Below are 21774 nucleotides of genomic sequence, written 5' to 3' on the forward strand. Positions count from 1 at the left end.
CTGCTATCGTCAAATCTTTCTTTTCTGTCATCTTCCTATTGGGTTAATTTAGGAGGAAGATAAACCATATGACGCAAGGCACTAATACCCTTTAATTAGTCTCCAGTTATTTACCTTGGGTCTTCTCTACAGTCAAGAGGCCAACTCAACCCACTGCCAAGCAAGAATTGACGGGCACAAGGAAAGGTAATCATCCTGAAATATCCAGAGAGAATGATTTTTTCACAGTAGTTAGTAGTAACATCCCCAAACTTATTTTAGAAGCATACTTTCTCTCTTTTAGCTTTCATTATTAAGCTTGAAAATGCCTTGGCATCATTTTGATACTAGTTTCTACCTTAACTTTAGACTCTATATAATGTTATGGTCAAATTTATTTTTAATTTTACTTTGGGTTAAAGTCAAGGTTTGACACTAGCTAAACTACCGAGGACAATGTAAATGCTAAAGAAAAGGTATTTGAGACAATGAACCTATTCCTACAGACAAATATGTGAGGCAAACATGTCAGGAAGATGAAGTGCATAATAATTTGGATCGATCCCTTAATTAATTAAAAAATTTATTTCTATCTAAAGATTATAATTTTATTTGTTATAGTATGGCTTAAAAAAAGACTTACGTATATTCAGGAAAGCTGAATTCTTCTGATTCGCATTTTTTTTCTGTCTTACTGAAGGATGAAGACAAATTCAAGCATTCATTGGTTTAAGTAATCAATAAATAAAATATGGTTTTATATCTCATTTCTATTTTTGCTAAAAAGATAGGAACTGCTATCATTTTACAGATAGTGTGTGTGTATTATATTATAATTTTGGGTGAATTGAAAAGGAGTCTGTGACTCACCATAGGAATATTATTGTTCAGTCTACAATCCTAAAAGTTAACTAGCAATTACAGTAAAATATTGTTTTCTATATTCACTATACTATATGATAATCCTCAAACTTGCTAAGAGACTAGTCTTAATTATTCCAGCTACCAAGAAGAAATGATAATTGTGACATGACAGAAGTGTTCATTATCACTTAAATGACAATTATAATATATTAAAATATCAAATCAATATGTTGTACACCTTAAATTTACACAATGTTATATTCAAATCTATTTTTTTTTTTTAGAGCTGCACCTGTGGCATTTGGAGGTTCCCAGGCTAGGGACCTAATTGAGCTATTGCTGCTGGCCTATTCCAGAGCCACAGCAAAGCCAGATCTGAACCGTGTCTGCAAGTTACACCACAGCTAACAGTAACGCCGGATCTTAACCCACTGAGCAAGGCCTGGGATCCAACCTGCAACCTCATGGTTCCTAGATGGATTCGTTTCCACTGTGCCAGGAAGGGAACTCCTCAAATCTACTTCAATTAAGGAAAAAGTTAATGGCAAGTGAAAAATTAATAAGGAACTACATTCCTCTCAACAAAAATTGAGTTCACTGTAGGTTGTTCAAATTTGATCTTACATGCGTTCTTTTCCATCCAATGATATCCCATCAGAGGTTCTAAAGTAAGTTTAGTAGACTGCCTTTCTAATTATTCTGACCTGAGAATTGAAGGCAAATTGAATCTGGTGTGCTCCTCTCACCAAGCCTGAACTTAAACTCTGTGACCCTTTTTTTATAAAACTCAGTTGGTAGGTCTCAAGTATAAACAGGTATGGCAATAACAATAGCTGCAATAAGATGCAGTTAGCATTTACTTCACAAATACAATATGTGCTTAGATATTAAAAGTCTGAAGTGTTACATGTATCTTTCCAAAGACAATTTATTTTAAAAAGCAAATAAGCTAGTGAGACTACCTATACTCCTTTAGCAAGTTAAGCCTAAGTTATTTCTTTATATTTTCAGCCCAAGCCCTGAAATTATCATATATATATAATTTTCAAATATATATTTCATTAAAAATGATGAAGTTAATCACATCATTTACGATTAATGAAGGATGTGATTTCATAATACTCGCATCTCCTCCATCTTCTATGTTCCTGTTAGATCAATCCTGAAACTACAGAATTTTAGAAATTTTAGTTCAAACTGTTATTTATAGGTAAGAATAGCAGGGCCCAGATAAAGGAAGTTACTTGGCCAAAGTTACACAAGTAGAGATAGAACTCAGTTTTCCAAAGCAATGTGTAGTCACATGTCTCTAATCTGAAACCACTCAGCCCTTTTCCATCATTTAGAAAGTCATGCCTAATTCTTCAATCTGGCATTTAAGGCCTCTGCTTTCTCTGTCCTAAACTTTCTTTCCAACTTTGTCTTTCCCTTCTCTCCATTCAAATTCCCAGGGATATTCCCAAGGCTTTCTCCTCTACTTGAAGATTCCCTCCATTAACCTCTGCATGGGCAAGTGCCACCTCCATGATATCTCTTACACAAATAATTTTTTGACTTCTTAACTGAAAACCTCTATCTGTAGAAAACACTCTTGTGACATTTTCTACTTTCTTTCCTCAAACAGTGATTTGTATATGTTGCAATTCCCTTTTTACTTGGCAAGACCAATTTACCTTGATAATCTCAACACACAACACAGGGCTTTGTCCCTAGTAGGTTCTTGGTGCATGTTAAATGAATATATGATTAACTTTGTAACGGTACTTTCAGTAATATAACCAAAATTAAATTCATACATTTTATACTGTTTGGTTTTTTAAAGCTTTTAATAAAACAGATTTCCACATGGGCTAAATCTATCCTTAAATCTGGCTTTTTTTTCCCTTAAAGCAAAGAAAACGTTGTTCCAAATCACTCCTAAATTATTAGCAACTTATCCTTTTAATTTAAAGATTTCAATTTTTATTTTTAGGTGCAATGATGAAGAGTTCTTTCCTAATTGTGCCTATCCTGGCATTAACACTGCCTTTTTTGGTAAGTTAATTTTATCTAATCAATTTGCATCAAAATTTTAAGAAAATTTTACATAAGGGCTCTAATTATATAAATTTCTAAATACGGTTATATTTTATAGAACAAAATAGCTACATGCTAACTATACTTCCCTAAATTATAATTTATTTTTACATTTATTTCTCTTATAAAATTAAAGACATGTTCTTATGGATATCCTTCTGATTTCTAGGAATTAAGAAATCACACTTTATTCTGTATAGAAAAACCTTTAAATTCTCATACAACAGAGAAAATACATTTTGGGAGAAACAATCCTGAAAATATTTTTAAATTATAATATGCTCTAAAAATAATTCACAAAAAAATAAATACAGGAATCATAGTCCAGGATCAGAAATGTTTTTAATAAATTCCTGTCTCACACAGATTGCAATCTCTTTAGAGACTTAAGAGATTAGAAGTCTGTTTAAGCTTTTTTTTAACCAATTTCAAATACCTTAACACATCTATCTCTAACAGTCAAACATATCATACCTTTTATTATAATCTTCCCATTATGACTGATTCCTTCCCAGGTATTTTATCTATAAACAACCCTATGATTTTTAGGCATTTTCTTGAATTACATGCTGCATATTAAGGCTAGCAGAATAAGGAAAGGATTTTTTTTAATTGAATGGTTTTCCTTATTGTTTTGGCTATTACTCTGTTTTATTTTCATCCTCATTCGGGATTCTAGGCACTTACTTGCCAGCAGTAAGAACAGCAAGAACGACCTCCTCTTAGACTATAAAATTTGGGAGGGCACTAGTCCTTGTTTCAAAAATTCATTTATTATTAAATTTAGACTTGCTGTTAATGTAATATTCTATTAGGTAAATTCTTGGAGTCAAACTTTTTAAAAATTTGAGTTATATAACTTTCATATTTATTTTCTTTATGCTTTGAAATTTGATTGTGGCCACCTGCACATTTAGAACTTGGGTTTTCACTTTGAGTGAGAGGGATTAAAGTTTAAATCAGAAAATGAGCCACAACTACCTGACCTGGAGTAACCTCTTCTTGAGCTCCTTGAGCCTGTTCTAGCCCCAAACCCTCCTTCCTGTTTTCACAATGCGACAAGCCCCAGAGACATAAATAAATAGTTCAAAAGAAGAATGAAAGTTTATAGATTATCACTCAATCTTATGAGTAGTCAAAATTATACAAATTAAAACAGCCATGTGAGAGAATCTTTTACATGCTGCATGTATCCCTTCTCTCCATAATAAAAATAGTTAAGATAATACTCATCACTAGCAATTAAGAGATGAACTGCACAATCTGATAGCCCATTGGTAGCATAATAAATTGGCATAAATTTTCTGTATATTGGTTTAATAATTTCTATCAAAGAATTTTTGTCCCCCCAAAATCAGTTTTGAAAAACTATCTTGAAAAATCAATGAATACTCTTTAAAATGCCATTGATATCCAGATTTTATTTATCTATTTATAATATTTTTTGAAAAAAGCTTTAATGGTTAACAATAAAGTGAAGAACAAACATTTCATGACATAATCACTGGTTATTTTTCAACTATGAATACACAAGTATAAAAACTATAAGATAATGGAGAAGTGATGTGAGAAATTATGCTTCTTAAAAAAAGCAAAATGCAAGTTACTAAACTATACCAGGAATACATAATATATAGAGACTGATATTCAAATATCTAGATTATCACGAACTTTGGGTGTAGGCAAACTTTATATAATATTCATATAACTTTTAAAAATTTAAACCAGTGACTTAGTAAATTTAGAGAAAAATACATCTTTGTCTCAAAATACTCTGTATTTTATTATTTTTTCAAATTTCTGATTTTCTATACCTACACCTTCCAATAGGTTTATAGAATCTTTTATGTCTAAGAACTATGTGTGAAAAGTCCTAAACTCGAACTATTATTTTTAAATATTTATCATTATGACCTCATCACAAAAGTTTATAAAACTTTTGAGTTTTAAAGTATTATGTATACATGCCTATGGAAATTGCTTTTTCACTCCTGAATTGTGTGCGCGTTGCAACCCAGAATTAAGAAAGAACTATAGGAGTTCCCATCGTGGAGCAGTGGTTAATGAATCCGACTAGGAACCATGAGGTTGCGGGTTTGGTCCCTGGCCTTGCTCAGTGGGTGAAGGATCGGGCATTGCTGTGAGCTGTGGTGTAGGTTGCAGATGTGGCTCAGATCCCGCGTTGCTGTGGCTCTGGCGTTGGCTGGTGGCTACAGCTCCGATTAGACCCCTAGCCTGGGAACCTCCATATGCTGTGGGAGTGGCCCAAAGAAATAACAAAAAGACAAAAAAAAAAAAAAAAAAAAAAAAAAGAAAGAAAGAACTACAAAAACATGAAACTTGAGGAGTTCCCATCGTGGCTCAGTGGTTAACGAATCCAACTAAGAACCATGAGGCTGCAGGTTCAATCCCTAGCCTTGCTCAGTGGGTTAAGGATCTGGCATTGCCGTGAGCTGTGGTGTAGATCAAAGACGCGGCTCCCGCATTGCTATGGCTCTGGCATAGGCCAGCGACTACAGCTCTGATTAGACCCCTAGCCTGGGAACCTGTATGCTATGAGTGTGGCTCTAGAAAAGACAAAACAAAAAAAAAACCAAACGTGAAACTTGACTTTTTTAGAAAAGCTACTATTTATTTAACATTTACATATTGATGTTATGCTAGAGGCAACTTTCTAATCTAAGAAATCCTCAGAAATCATCTTAGTGGTAGAACAGAAAAAGAAAAATATGCTCAATGCTCTTATTTTTAACAATGTACATTTAATACAAACTGAATATAAGTAGTGCCTATTTTTCATTTAAGCAAGCATCATGTATATTTGTTGGCACAGGGGTCAAATGATCATATTTCAACTTTGAATTTTTCTCCCTAGACAATGATTTTTAAAGACAGCTTAACCACGGAGCTTATTATTACTATTTTAGTTATATTTCTGTCACTTCTTGAATGGTTCACAGACTTTATAGACTTGATAGCCATGGGAAATGTTTTATAATAGTTTATCATACTAAAATAAAAACAAAGAAAACATGTTTTGTCTTTAATAAAGAAGATATTTTTAAAATTAAAAAAAAGTCTAGACTCTGCCTTTTTTTTTTTTTTAACTTATTTCTTATTCTTTCTCTGAACATTACCAGGGTGCAGAGGAGCAAAACCAGGAAAAACTAACGGTAAGTTTAATTGTTTCTAGTAGAGATAGGAACTTCAAAGTATAATATTCTACAAAGTTTAACAAGATTAAAATGCTTTCTGTCTAAAAATTAAGTAAATACTTAAACTCCATAAAATAATCTAATAACCTTTGTAAAAAACATCACTTCAGCAGCCAATCATATACATTGACCTCAATGTGCATCTGAAAATCTCAGTATCATTTTGTGTCCCCAGTCATATCTTTTGGGTTTCATGTGTTTAGCAACATGAAAAAACTCAGAATGTGGTACTGGGAAAAAATCAAAACAAGGTAAAGTTTAATATTTCTATTGCCTACTTTTAAAGACTTGGGAAAAGCTCCCTTTTGGATCCATCTTTGAGTACTTCTCACACACTTGTGTTTACTTCCTCCTTTTGTTTCCTGGATCTATTTGAATGAATACTTTTTTTCTTTTTTTTTTTTTTTTTTTTTTTTTGCTTTTTAGGGCCACACCCATGGCATATGGAAGTCCCCAGCTTAGGGGTCGAATCAGAGCTACAGCTGCTGTCCTACACCACAGGAAAGCCAGATCGGAGCCACATCTGTGACCTACACCATAGCTCATGCCAATGCCAGATCCTTAACCCACTGAGTGAGACTAGGGATCAAACCCAGGTCCTCATGGATACTAGTTGGGATTGTTACTGCTGAGACATGATAGGAACTCCGAATAAATACGTTTAAAAATATCTCCTTTCATGAAAAAGGCTTGCTTTGCAGTATAATTTTGTGGATTTGTTTCTGTTTATATGGAAAGATCCATCAACATATTTTTATAACTGCACATAATCAACAGAATGGAGGCAAGTAAAAATACAAAACTTCCTAATTTATCTTTAATGGATAAAAACTAAGCTGAAAAAAAATCCAAGCATAAATCCAGGAATCCTCCTGCAGAACTTTTTTTTTTTTAACTATTCTGCTGTAATTAGTCTTGGAAAAAAATGTGTCCTCAGCCCAATCGCTAGATAAATAAAATTTCTAAATTACAAACATGTGAGAATACATATATATAAAAAACATACACTTTTTTTTTCAGTGTGTGCAGTACGTGTGTGTACTCTATGTCAAAGCTTTCTATGAGATTCTTATAGCTGTTTTACTTATATGTGCAATTTTTATATACGCCGAGCTCTGGGCAATGCAGTTTACATTACTGATTATCTCATCTAAGTTTTTTGAAACTAATATTATTTGTAATATTTGATGAAAATCAAGAAATAGAGGGGAAATGTACAAATCCGTGTCTTGTAAAATAATGTGGTTTTCCAATGTTTACTTAATGTCAAATACTGTAACACCGTATTTCAAAAAATTCTGATTTAAGACATCTCTACATTCTAGCCTACAATAATACCATTCTGCATAATTTATTCTTTTTGCAGCGCTGTGAGAGTGATAAAAGATTATTCAATGAAGAAAAAGTCAAATATATCCCAATTTATTACATGCTGAATAGGTTTCCTAGTTATGGATTTTTCTACCAACATAGATCAGCTGTATCACCTAATAGACAATTTATACCTTACCCATATTATGCAAGGCCAGTTGTAGCTGGGCCACATGCTCAAAAACCTCAATGGCAAGACCAGCCAAATGTCTACCCACCTACAGTGGCACGTCGCCCACGCCACATGCATCATTTATTGCCATTCCCCCAAAGAAAAATCAGGATAAAACGGCCATCCCTGCTATCAATTCCATTGCTACTGTTGAGCCTACAATTGTACCTGCCACTGAACCAATAGTGAACGCTGAACCAATAGTGAACGCTGTAGTAACTCCAGAAGCTTCCTCAGAATTCCTCATCACAAGCGCACCTGAGACCACCACTGTCCAAGTCACTTCACCCGTGGTCTAAAAACTCTAAGGAGACATCGAAGAAGACAATACAGGTAAATGAGCAAAAGACAAAAATGAATAATAGACAACATTCATGGCTTTATCAATACCACCATAAAATCAAGATAGTATAGATGGATAAATTAAGTCTATTACTGGAACAGGCAAAATGGGCCAATTTTAACAAATTTGGTGGTGCCCTCCATAGATACACTCGATTCTTTTCCAACAGGAAATTTAAAAATAATCTTATTTTACAAAATGAAAAAAATTGAGGATTTCATTATGGAACTTTTTTTCAACAATTGGAACAAATGTTTTTGACAACTGCAACAGTCCTAGAAACTGTTAGTTTTATTTTATTCCTAGTCACACACAAAGACAGTAGAGTAAAACACTTTGTTAAACTTGTGATTTTTCTTATCTCAAAAATACATTTTCTTAGAATGATTTATATGGGATAGGAATTTAAGTACATTTTAAATGTTTACATGTTCTTGCACTTGAGTTTTGGTTTGAATAGAGTGAAGGGAAATGACATGTTTCCCACAAAGCACTTTATCCCAGACATCATGCCTGAAACAGTCCATGAAGTTAGGCACCCCAAATTTCTCCTATTCTAAGGTAAACCCATGGGAGAATTCTAATTCTTAAGCTACATATTAAAAAGATACTTTCAGAACATTAAATGTGATGTAAATATTTTTATTTATTATTTGGGTCAATGGATAATGGCAGAGTCTAAAAAAATTTAAAACATACAAAGTTAAATAGAGAGATTAATAAAATAGAAAATAACTAAAGAGTGTGAAATAATTTGAGGAGAAAGTGACAAAATTTTGCAAGTATTTTCAGTGCATCACATCGTCTACATGTTTCATGGTCTAAAATCCAACTCAATGATCTCTGATATAGTGGTAATGGCATTAGATCAGAGAAGTCTGCTCTTTCCCTTGTGTGATTAGCAAGTCATTACTCTCTCTGAACTTTCATGTTCTCATAATTTTGGTTACTCTGAGACAAATTAAGAAAGCATATTGTGAACAGGTTTAAAAAAATGATCAATCTGAGAATTATAATGCTTTGGAAAAGATAAAGTAAAATTTATAAATACTAAAATTTTCTTTCACCCAATATCTCAGGTCTTTACTAAATTATCAAAACTACATAATTATCTCCGATTATTCCTATAGCACCCATATGGAATGGATTATATTACCATCTTGAATTCACACACAAAAAAATAGGCCTGTGGATGTAAGTTACTACAACTAGAAAATTCAAAACTGGGAACCAAACCAAATCTGCTTGATTTCAAATCATAAGCCTTAATTAGTATGTCACCTATTTCCCTATGGGCTAATTTGCAAAAAAAGAAAGAGAAAAAAGAAAGGACAAAACAAACACAAAACAGAAAACACAGTATAATCTGCCAAAATCACCATATATGTAAATTTTATTATTGAATTTGCTATTAATGGTACATCTGGTAAGAAAAAGAAGATAATAAACTGAATAAAATTCAACTTACTAAAATTTTGAAAATAAAATGAGAAAATTAATGAATGGAGACAACATGAAAGCAAGTAACTGAATATGCAGTTTGGACTGTTTTATTAGTCCAAAACACATCATTACCTGATTATGTTTTTAAGTAGAATAATCATTACCTTAATAGTTACTTATGTTCAAAACTCATAAACCTAGATTTCTAAGTTAAAAGCACTGTATAATATCACCCATAAAAAAGAATGTATAGGACTGTGACTTTCTGTAAATATTAGATGAAGTTATTGTCATTTCTCTATATGTCAAATTTAAATATTTAAATTTAGATATTTAATTTGATAAATTCCTTGCACACAGACATGAGGCAAATCACGGAAGCTAAATAAAAGTCTTCATATCATGAGGCCTGTTAACACATTATGAACTAAATTCCTAAATTGTCATCATTTTTTATAGGTCTTGCTGAAACCAAATGACTACTTCAAACTCTCCTTTGGCCAGTTATCTGCCTTCAGTCAAGACAAAATATGATTTTCACGGATTCAGCTCCTTCCTCTTCTCCCCTTATGTTTTACATTCATGCCACATTTAATTTTTTGATCCCTGCATAATAAAGCCAATTGAATGCAAATGGATCTCTTAACTTGAAAAGAGTCTATGAATGCATCTCAGGGAACTTTGAAACTCTGAAATTCCAAGATAAACTTAGTGTGCGTTTGAGTATACACATTTAATTGGAAGCAAAGTTCATAATTTCATCTGATTCTCAGAGTGGTCCATGGTCTAAACACTGATTAAGAATGTCATTTGTAGGAGTTCCTGTCGTGGCGCAGTGGTTAATGAATCCCACTAGGAACCGGGAGGTTGCGGGTTCGGTCCCTGCCCTTGCTCAGTGGGTTGACGATCCGGCGTTGCCATGAGCTGTGGTGTAGGTTGCAGACGCGGCTCGGATCCTGCATTGCTGTGGCTTTGGCGTGGGCCGGTGGCTGCAGCTCTGATTAGACCCCTAGCCTGGGAATATCCATAGAAATGGCAAAAAGACAAAAAAAAAAAAAATGTCATCTGCAGGATGACCCTGGAACATCTCAATTAAAGTCTAAGTCACTGGGGTCAGAGAAGAATGAAGCCATAGTATTCAAATCCAGAGAACCACAAAGTGACTCTTGGGAGTTGTGAGACCTCTCAAGCTAGTTTTAAATTTACTTCCCCAAATGTAATGCTAAAATTGGTCTAGATTATTCCCACAAGCAAATTCTGAACACAGACAGATTATAGATGACTACAACTACAGACACAGATACATGGCAAAATTAACAGGAGTTGACTCTTGATCTGCATGAACAGTTTCCTCTAATCTTGAAGATATAATCTCACACCTGTCAAACTCACATACAAAGGGCTTTGTAAGGGTTGAGTGATTGATATTTTTCCTGGCATGATGTGTTAAAGATGGAGCAAACACATAAATTACCCACTCATTTTCTTCACAATATCTCTTTAAAGAAAAAACTATGTCATATTTTTGGCCTTTAAGTATATTTACCAATTTTTGCAGACTAGAAGACTTCAATTCCAGAAGCTTCCTGGTGTGTATATGTGTGGTATGTGAGTAAAAATGTGAAAGAAATAGAATTTATTTCATTAATTAAAAATATATATATATCACAAAATACTATAAGAATTATTGTGGGATAAAAACAATAATATAATGTAATAATAATAAGCAATCAACAGTTATATGCCACAGACCATAAGCCAATCTTCTCTTTTTTCACATGCATTTAATCATTTAATATGTACTCATGGACAACGTATTATTAGTAGTACTATGAAAAAGAATTGAAGTAATTCTCCTCAAGTGGAGCTAGAATTTGAACCCTGATAATTCTGCTTTAAAATACACATTTTTAATCTTGTGAACACCACTATAAAAGCGTTACCACTCTGGTTGGTGAAATAAAATATGAACCAAAATACTTTGAAACAACAAAAAAAATCTTAAATATTATATTGGTTCTTATTAATAAAATGATATGCCTAACTAAATAACATTAATAAAAGAGTCATTAAAATTAGGATTTTAAATTAAACACTTACCTCCCTGATATGATCTTTGTACTAATTGGAGTACAACCCCAACTAGTTGGAATACAACTAATTGGACTAACAAGTTGGAGTACACTAGGTAACTAATATGGCATGGTAAATCCTTCAACTTCTATTAACATGTTAAGAAAATACACTAATGAGTTGGTTATTTTGGATTTGGATAAATTACTTTCAGATGCAAAGGTCCATCCAAGTGAAGGTAGTTATAATTAATGAGAAATTAGGTCATTAGCATGGAAAAGAAATAGGATCTGGAAGTTGACACCTAATCATTCATTTATCATTATTTGCCAAAAGCCCACTATGTGAATACAGCAAGTTTCCCTCCCACTTCTAGGGCTTCATAGACTAATGAAATTTAGGAAAACATTTTTATTAAATCTTAAAAAAAAGCCTTATCTGAAAACTCTAAGGTCTTCCAAAATGCAGTGGTAATTTATATAATAAGCATTTATACAGCACTTTAAAAATGTATAAAGCACTCCTACATATATAAATAAACTTCTTAATCTTCACTAATAACCTCTTGAAATAATTTATTGATCCTCATTTTGCATATGTGGAAACACCTTTAAAGTAGTTAAATATAAGAGAGTAAAAAGTTACGGGCTTTGGATTTGGATAGAATTTGTAAAATTTTAGCTCAAAATTACTCAACTATGACCTCGGGTAATAAACAGAATGGAAAGTAACATTTTTTGATTTATTGATACGTACGTCTGGTTCTGTAACAAGGATTTTACAAATTTTACTTTATTTCATACAGTATTCTCTCAGAGGGGTACTGTTATGTTCATATGTAAACAAGGAAACTGAGGCTCAAAGACCAAAAAGTCACTAAATGGTAAGGTTTAGTTTTGAACTCTAGCAACTCAATCCATCAGCCTCCCTTGTCTTACTGCTAGGACACACAAACCTTTAATCTGAGACACTCATTATAGTTCCCTATATTGACTGGGCATTCATTATTTCCCTATCCATAAAGGACATTCACTGTCTGCAAGATGAAGTCAACTGTCATGATCTTCCTACTTCATCTCTACCCATTAGGTCCTCTTACTATTCACCCCAGTGACTTAAGAACTTCTATGACAGCTTTAACTGCCCTATCATCATCACCAGCACTTTGTAAAGCTGCTCAAATCCTTTTGATAATTCATATCACATATTCAAAATTTGACTCCTTGGCTTAAACACCACATCCTTAAAAAACACTTTCCTGAACTTCCGAGATCAAGGGCTACACTTATGTGCAACTACAGCATCCTGCCCCTACTGGTTCCTCACCCCTTAAACTCTAAAACTCTGTTATAACTGCCTGACCACCCTCCTGCGGGATTGTAAACCTGTGAGCCCAGGAACTATGTTCTCTCGCCATTGATTCTCCAAGGTAAGACCCACAGAGGAGCTAATAAATATTTTCTATACAAATGAGTAAGTAAAGGAAGAAATGGATTGTTAAGACTGAAATTGAAACACCCGTTTAATAGGATTACATAATCTAGGCTTTTCTTACCAAAATCTGGGCAGGGGGTGGAATGTTGACCTTAGTTTATTACTAATCATAAACCAAACTACCAAAGGAAGTGATACATTGTTAGGCCAATTTTAAACTCAAAATTACTGCAAATCATAATACTAATCACAGTAACATAAAGGTGTAAAGAGAGAATGTTTTTATAACTTAATTTCAGTTTTCACGGAAAGAAAGCTAAATGTCAACAGAATGATAACCAAATTGCTATATCAATATTATGAATTATCTTAACTCAAGGACACTATTTAGAAGAAGGAGATGACAGCATATCCTCTTCCTAATCTTCTAATGAGATAAACTCTAGTAGTGGCCTAATGCCAGTTATTGGAATAAAGGCTGTAAACTTAATAGTCAAGACTGATGAAAAAAAAAAAAAACAGACTTGAAAAATCAACTGTGCTCTCTTTATGTGCATATTTTAATAGAATATACTAGGAAATCCAGAACTTCTTGAAGGCAAGATTAAAGTCCTAAATATCACTATAAAATTAATACTTGACATCCTTACCATTACTTTTCACATTTAAAAATCATTCCTTTGACTCATTCATCAAAAAATACCTCTAACCATTGATGGGATGTTTAAGACAGAAATCTTAAAGAATAAAACTTTGAAGTCTCTCATGCCACAGAAATAATAAATTTTAAATAATAATTTCAAGAAATAGTACAATAAACATTTTTATAAGAAATAAAATTATTATTTATTTTCCTAAGTAAAGATGGAGCAGTAAAATGTAATTTTGCTGGAAGAATCCACATAAGCAACTGATTTCGTCAACAGGCTTGACTTTCTTTTAAATTTTCACTAAAAGCAACTGAATCCATGTAAACAACTGATTTCATCAACAGGCTTGACTTTCTTTTAATCAATAATAATCTTTGCCCACAGCAATCATATTAAAGTTTTTTCAAGTCTATCCCCAAAAGGAAATAAGTAGGAGGGACAATCAGGATGAAAGGTTTATTTATTCATAAGGTACTCCCTAGCTTTCAGTTGGAGATGACAACTACCAGAGAGGGGTCAGCTGTGATCAAGAGAAGATAAAATCTGACCAGAACCCAGAGGACAACTCCTTCTAAGGTATCTATGGAGATAAGAGATCAGGACATAGATTTTTCTTCAGGCTTTCCACAGTTTGAGCATAAATGTAACTGCCAAACAAACTAATAATTGGAACTATCTGCTCAACTAGACAAAGTGAACTTGTTTCTAACGCTATTAAACTAATTGCTGATGGGAAACTGATCACACCCATTCAAAGGCTAGAGTCCTATTGCTTCCAGTGTCTGAAGTTTGATCAAAGCTTATTCCTAAAAATTACTCAAGTTCTATAGCCTGAATAGCAGCCTATGATAAAATGTGATTTAGGTTAAAAGAATCATAAAACAAACTTGTTTGTGGAGTGGAAATTCCTGTAACAGGAATGCTTAATACTGCCTAAGGCACTTCCTGATGATAATGAGAATGCACACTTCACCCTTCCAGGCATCTATAGAAGCATTAGCTTTAATATCCTAAAAGGGTGAATTTCAATTTTTTAATCTAAAAGCTTTTTTAAAACAATTTTGCTTAAATAATGCGTGTATTCTTACATTTAAAGAACCATTAAGTTGTTAACCTCAATTACTCTAAATTATGCTTGTATTATTAGAAATTTATAGATGTACAGAAAGCTCTTGAGTAACCAGCACATTATTTAGTGATAGTGTTACTCCTTGAGAAGTCTTAATACCATAATTTACTGATATAAATATGGATTTGAATAACCTATTTATCACTACACAGTTCAGTATGGGTTATCCTTATTACTTTTCTTGCAGAGTCCATGAAGAAAACATGAAGGTCCTCATCTTCCTATGATCATCCTGAACCTTACTACATTCTTCTTAGTAAGTTTTCATTGTTCCTCAACAGGTGATTTTTCTTCTCATTTCGAAAAAGATAAAGATGTTCATTTAAATTATATAACACAAAACATCTCAGAGTAAAACATTATTGTGTTTGTAACCAGGATAATTCATGCTCTGTTGCCTTACAAAAAATAAGCTTTAATTATAATAAGCTTTCTTATGTCGCTTTCTATATATTGCCCACAATGGGAATATATATTATATATCACACATAAATATACATGTATATGTATCAAAAATAATGTCCATGCAAAAATGTGCACACAGATGTTTATAGACATTCTACTCATAATTGCCAAAATTTGGAAGCAACCAAGATGTCCTTTGGTGGTGAGTGAATAAACTCTGGTTTATTCATATGAAACCATGAAAGACATGGAAGAACTTTAAATGTATATTACTAAGTGAAAGGAACCAATCAGAAAAAGCTATGTACTATATGATTCCAATTATAACAAATGCTGGAAAAAGCAAAACTATAAAGTCTGTAAAAAGATCATGCTTGCCAGGGGTTAGGAGGGATGAATAAGGAGAACACAGAGGATTTTCTAGGGTAGTGAAACTGTTCTATAAGACATTGTAACAGTGATGAAATTCCCGTTGTGGCTCAGGGGTAATGAACCCAACTAGTATCCATGAGGACACAGTTAAATCCCTGGCACCACTCACTGGGTTAAGGATCTGGTGTTGCAGTGAGCTGAAGTGTAGGTCTCAGACTCAGCTCGGATTCTGTGTTGCTGTGGCTGTGGTGTAGCTACAACTCCAGTTTGACCCCTAGCCTGGGGAATTTCCATATGCCATTGGTGCAGCCTTAAAAAGCAAAAAAAAAAAAATATATATATATATATGTATATATATATATATATACACACACACACACACACACATATATATATATATACTATAATGGTAAATACATGTTATTATATGTTTGTCAAAACCCACAGTCTGTGCAACAACAAGGGGGAATCTAAATGTAAACTATGGACTTTGAATAATGATATATCACTGTAGCATCACTGACTAACAAATGTATTACCCTCTTGGGATGTCGATAGTGGGAAACTGAGCATATGTGGAGGCAGGAAGTATATGGGAACTCTGTACCTTCCACTCAATTTTGCCATGACACTAAAACTGCTCCAAAAATGTAATCGTTTTTAAAAAATGGAAATCAAACCTGAAAAAAAAATAAAATGGTAAATTTTAAATTTTCCGTGAATATTTTTAAATGCACCCTATGTGACCTGATGCCATATATATTTAACTCTTTACTGTAAATTTTTTACGTGCAGTCAAGTGAGAGTCTTCAAACTCATGACCACTCAAGACAAAAGCTATTGAGGCTGAATTTGCCTTCGAAAACCAGAACAGCAACATCCTCTCATGTACAAGCTGCACTAAGAGAAGCCCAAGCCAGGACATCAAAGCAGTCACCAAATCAGGCTTCACTTACTGGGATTCGACCAAAATCATCTCTATCTGTGTTCCCAAATCCAACTGTAGCATCTAAATTTAAAAAATCTTCAACTTCTAAATCTACAGCCAAGAGCTCATTACCTTCCCAAGATGCAGCAAAGAAGTCCACCTCTACCAAAACGCAATTTCTAGCTAACATTGCACAGAAACCGCCTCGGTCAAAAACAACTTCAAAAAAACAGAATTTAGTCCACAGCTCTGCACACCAACTGACCTCAGGTGACAAGTCTAAGTCCGAACAGTCATCTGGTATAAAAAGAAAAGCAATTGCTAAGCCTAAACAGAAACAGGCACAAGTTACCAATCTACACGCAAGCAGACATCATCTTCACAAAATACAGGACAAAGGTCTTCAGTTGCCAATGCTACACAGAAATCAACCATAAAGACAAAAAAAGGAAAGACTCTAGCTGCCAAACTTGTACTGAGACAAACATCAACTTCCCAAAGTGCTGTAAGGAGCCGTCCAATTCCTAAGGCTAACAGGCCAAAGGCTAAGGTTTCCAGGAGTAACACAAGGAGAGTTGTTTCCAAGCAGTCTCCACCAAATAATTCAGCGGGCCCCAGATTTACTTCAAAAAGAATTACTAAGCTTGCAGCCAAAAAGTCTCAAGGATCCAATTCTGCTGGAAGCCGAAATCTAGCTTCCAAAAGCAAACAAAGGAAGATAAGACCATACCAGTCTTCATCTTACCCAACATTACCACATGCCCACAGCCACCATGTATGCAAACTTCACCTACCACCATCTCGTCCAATAAAATCTCATCCTTCTCAACCTCAAGCTCAGAAATCTAAACCTCATAAGCCTTGCTCACATCAACCAGAAAAACAGTCATCTGAGAATCCTGTAGAAGCAGCTACTGCATCACACACAGCACGAACCACTGCCTTTGCAGTTATTGCCATGACAGCCTCCAGGATACTCAAATTACACCTACTGCAAAAGCTCTCACTACTACCCTCTCATCTGCTACTACCACCTCTGCATCTCAAATCACCACTCTGTCTGCTGATACCACCACCACCACCAGAACAGAGACCAACACCCTTGAGGATGACACAACTTTTACTATAACCGACACTACTGCTGTTGCCATTGGTGAAACCACTTCTGTAACTGAAACTGCTACTGCTGAAGCCGACACAGCTGTTGAAAAGTCTGCCGTAACTGTGACTAGAACCATGGCTACCGTAGGGAGCAGTAACAGTGCAACTCACACTGCAACCAGCACCACCACCACAACAGAGCCTCTTAAAACCACGACAGCCACTCCAGGAGTGGATACTTCTGTCCTTGGCACTACTCTGCCTGTGATCACAGTCACTTCTGCTCTCCCTAATGCCACCACTGCTTCGGGGAATGCCTCCACTACTACCAGTACAACTGATGACACTGTGTCTGAAGATATCAACAACCTTGAAGAGTATAACTTTTACCCTGTAGGGGACTTGGAATATGAATATGAATCTGGCCCAGAGCTTGCTTAAGATTCCACCACAATTCCAGAATCTAATGCCACAGGCCCAATTCCAGGGAGCACTTCTCCTACACAGAATGCCTCAGGACTTGCAAATGAGTAGAATACTACTTGGAACCTATAGGTGATGGCTACTACACATAGCTTTTGAATACTGATCAAATACCCTAACCAATAATCAAAAGTATGAAATGAAATACTGAAAATTTTAACAATGAAAATATAGCAATTCTCTAAGCATACCGTACTGTGGTTTTTAGTCCTTCTTTATCGCCTATATATCACATCACAAATTTGAAGTACCATAAGAAAAATTATTATTGCATTTTATTATGATAACTAAATTCATCTTACAGCCCTTGACATAGAAATGGAATTTGTCTGTCTCACTCTATTCTAAAAACCCCTGATGTCCTAAGACTCCTTAATCCTCTTAATTCTTTAAGTACTGAAGGATAATTAAAGAAATAATTAATCTGATGAATTTCATTATAATGGAAGTAAATAAACACTTAAAGGGGTTTACCTACAGAATAATATGAATACCTTAAATAATACATGAGATTTCTGGATACTGTATAACTGGAAGCGGGAATATTATTTAAAGAATCTGGCAACTGACAATGCCTTCTTCCCTTGAATGAAAATTTGGCCCTGATAAATACCAAGAGTGTACCAGAAGTCCATAAACATCTTTTTATATGGAAAAGACTATTTAAATTATTCCTGAGCTATTAAGCTTTTGGAAGAGCAAAAAATGAGCTACTTAAATCCAGCAAGTCCCTATCTTGTATGGACAATGTCATTAGCATCTTTGGGACTTGCTCCCTCCGCATCATGGTAACCTCAGTCATAGACTGGGACTCAAGGAGAACTAACCTGAGAAATTCTGCCCCTCTCCGTTCTCTCCACAGCCATCACACTTCCTTAAAACCTCTGTGAAACATTGAGGGAAGAGATAAATTGGGAGGTTGGGACTGGCATATACATTACGACATAAAAAATAGATAAGTAACAGGGAGTAACAAGGACCTACTGTATAGCACAGGGAAATCTACTCTATACTTTGCAGTGACCTATGAGTATAGAGGGGAAAGAATCTGAAAAAAGAATAAATATATGTATATGCAAAACTGATTCCCTTTGCTGTACACCTGAAGCTAACACTTCATTGTAAGTCAGCTATACTCCAATAAAAATTTTTAAATAAATAATAAAATATCAATGTTTATAATATGCCAGAAATGACATTTGACATCTTTCACAATTAATTAGTTACAAAATTGAAATATGAAATACTGAAATATGAAAAAAATTTAATGTCAAAAATGTTCTAGGGTATACATAATTAAAAAAATTCATTGGGCTACACTAAAAAAAAAAGAAAGAAAAAAAACCTCTGAGAAAAAAATAGGGGTCTGATCTAATTTTATAGGGCCTGTGTTTATGCCTGTGTATGTGTGTGCACATGTGTGTAAGAGAGAAAAAGAAAGAGACTGGCCCGTCAATCTGATACTTGCAAGCCTGCACTCATATTTATTATTTACATTTCACTTTACAAATTCTTTCCTCCCTTCCACAATGTGGAGTCAACAGCATATATATATAAAACAGTAATTTAGAATCGAAAAAGGAAAAAAAAAAAAAAAACAAGGATTGTTTGCTGTGCGATAATGCAAAGAGACCCAATGATTGAGGTGGAAGGGGCTCATAGTAAAGAGGGAAATATGGTCCACGTATTAATTAATGATGGCATGATCCAAGACAGAAGAGGACTTTTCTTACAGACTGAGAGACCAGGGCCATGATCACAGGGGAAAGAAAAAGTATCATTTTAAGATTAGATTTATCAAAAAGTTATACTCCTAGTTATACATCCCAGAAATTAACAAAAGAATTTCCAAATAGGGTAGAAGGAATATAAGAAGACTAAGATCTTTTTTCCAACTCTTGAAGTATAATTGAGACAGCTGTATATATATATGTATACATATATAAAGTAGTCAATGTGATGATTTCATATACATTATGACATGATTGTATCAAGTTAATTAACACACCCATCACCTTGAATAGTTACTCTTTTTAGTTATTTGGTGGGGAGGAGATTAATCAAACCTTACTCTCTCAGCAAATTTCAAGTATTATTAGCCATAGTATGATGCTATACTTTATATCCTCAGAATGTATTCATCTTATAACTTGAAGTTTGCACACTTTGACCAATACCTCCACATTTCCCCTAGCCCCAGCCTCTGCCAATCAACATTCTATGAATTTGATTTATTCTTTTTTTTAGATTTAATATATAAACTATACCATACAGGAGTTGTCTTTCTCTGTCTGGCTTATTTCACTTAGCAAAAATCCCTCCCAATATATCCATGTTGTCACAAATGACAGGATTTCCTTCTTCTTTTTCTCTGTTAAAGTTTTATTAAAGTATAGTTGATTTATAATTTTGTGATAATTTCTGCTGTACAGCAAAGTGATTTAGTTATACACATAGACATATCCATTCTTTTTCAGACTCTTTTTCCATACAGATTATCACAGGGTAATAACTAGAGTTCCCTGTACTATGCAAATTTTGAAAGCTCGAAGTTCATATATAGAGACAAAGAGATTTGTGCCTCTAAAAAATACACAAAATATGGAATATATATATACTTGAAATAAAATCTTTTATTTAAAAACTTACAATATATTCCAATAAATTCCAATATATTCCAATTAAATAAAATCAGATTTCAAAATTTATTTTATTTTGTCTTTTTGCCTTTTCTAGGGCCACTTCCACGGCATATGGAGGTTCCCAGGCTAGGGGTCCAATCGGAGCTATAGCCACAGGCCTACACCAGAGACATTAGCAACACGGGATCTGAGCTGCGTCTGCAACCTACACCACAGCTCACGGCAACACCAGATCCTTAACCCACTGAGAAAGGCCAGGGATCGAACCCGCAACCTCATGGTTCCTAGTTGGATTCATTAACCACTGAGCCACGACGGGAACTCCTTGAAATTTTATTTTAGACCATTGTCAAATTAACCTCTAAGAGAGCTAAATAGTTAAAACAGAGAAATGGAATTTCTAAAAGAATAAAGAGAGTTAATTTTTTAATTTAAAATAGCTGAAGGATGTAGAATAGGCCGTGTAAACTACTTAACTGGCCCTACAAAATGTTACATTCTATGGTCACTTCTCCCGGTCCCAAGGTAAAGATGTATTCATTACTGAGAAAATTACAGTAGAAAAAGTAAATGCTTATCAAATGAGTGTCACTTTTTCTTTCAGGAAGTACTTAGCATTGATACACAAGTAATTCACAAAATTGTTCATTTCTTTCCTCTCTCCTGATAGAATAAAAGTAGGAAGGAGAGAACATATCCTTGGCACTCATTAGATTAAGATTAAGCTCCTGTGTCTCCAATAAAATCAAGACTCACTGATATTCCTAGGACTTTGAAGATCCCCAGCATTATCTGTGTAGTAAACACCACAGTCTTCAGAAATGGCCCCTTTTAATAGATTCCAGGCACATATTAACATATCTGTGAGCTCTTTTTATGTCATCCTTTAAACGTCTACGTTTTGCTACATCTTAGTGTGCACAAAATATCTGAAACAATAAATGTGTAGAGTTTATAAGTAAACTGAGTGGTTTTTTATTAATAAGGATGAATAATAAATATTTTTTATTAATAAGGATGAATAATAAATATTTGGAATATGATTTTATTCAACGTTGTCATTGTCTTAGAATTCAAATAGGTGGATTCATTTG

At 34.0% G+C, this 21774-nt stretch overlaps 1 protein-coding gene and 1 long non-coding RNA gene across 2 annotated transcripts in view; one reads left to right on the plus strand and one right to left on the minus strand.

Moving 5' to 3' along the window:
* Positions 1-1117, minus strand: part of LOC102160683 — a 19994-nt gene extending 18877 nt beyond the window's left edge. Inside the window, exon 1 of the long non-coding RNA XR_002346692.1 lies at positions 115-1117. This is a non-coding gene — a long non-coding RNA (uncharacterized LOC102160683). The remainder of the gene's footprint in view (positions 1-114) is intronic.
* CSN3 (casein kappa) lies at positions 120-10101 on the plus strand. Its single transcript, NM_001004026.1, is given in 6 exon segments — positions 120-186; positions 2816-2877; positions 6060-6092; positions 7501-7745; positions 7748-8010; positions 9923-10101. Coding segments are annotated over 4 exon segments (564 nt in total). The 5' UTR covers positions 120-186; positions 2816-2820; the 3' UTR covers positions 7977-8010; positions 9923-10101.

The sequence above is a fragment of the Sus scrofa genome, chromosome 8 (genome assembly GCF_000003025.6).
Source record: "Sus scrofa isolate TJ Tabasco breed Duroc chromosome 8, Sscrofa11.1, whole genome shotgun sequence".
Lineage (NCBI taxonomy): Eukaryota > Metazoa > Chordata > Mammalia > Artiodactyla > Suidae > Sus > Sus scrofa.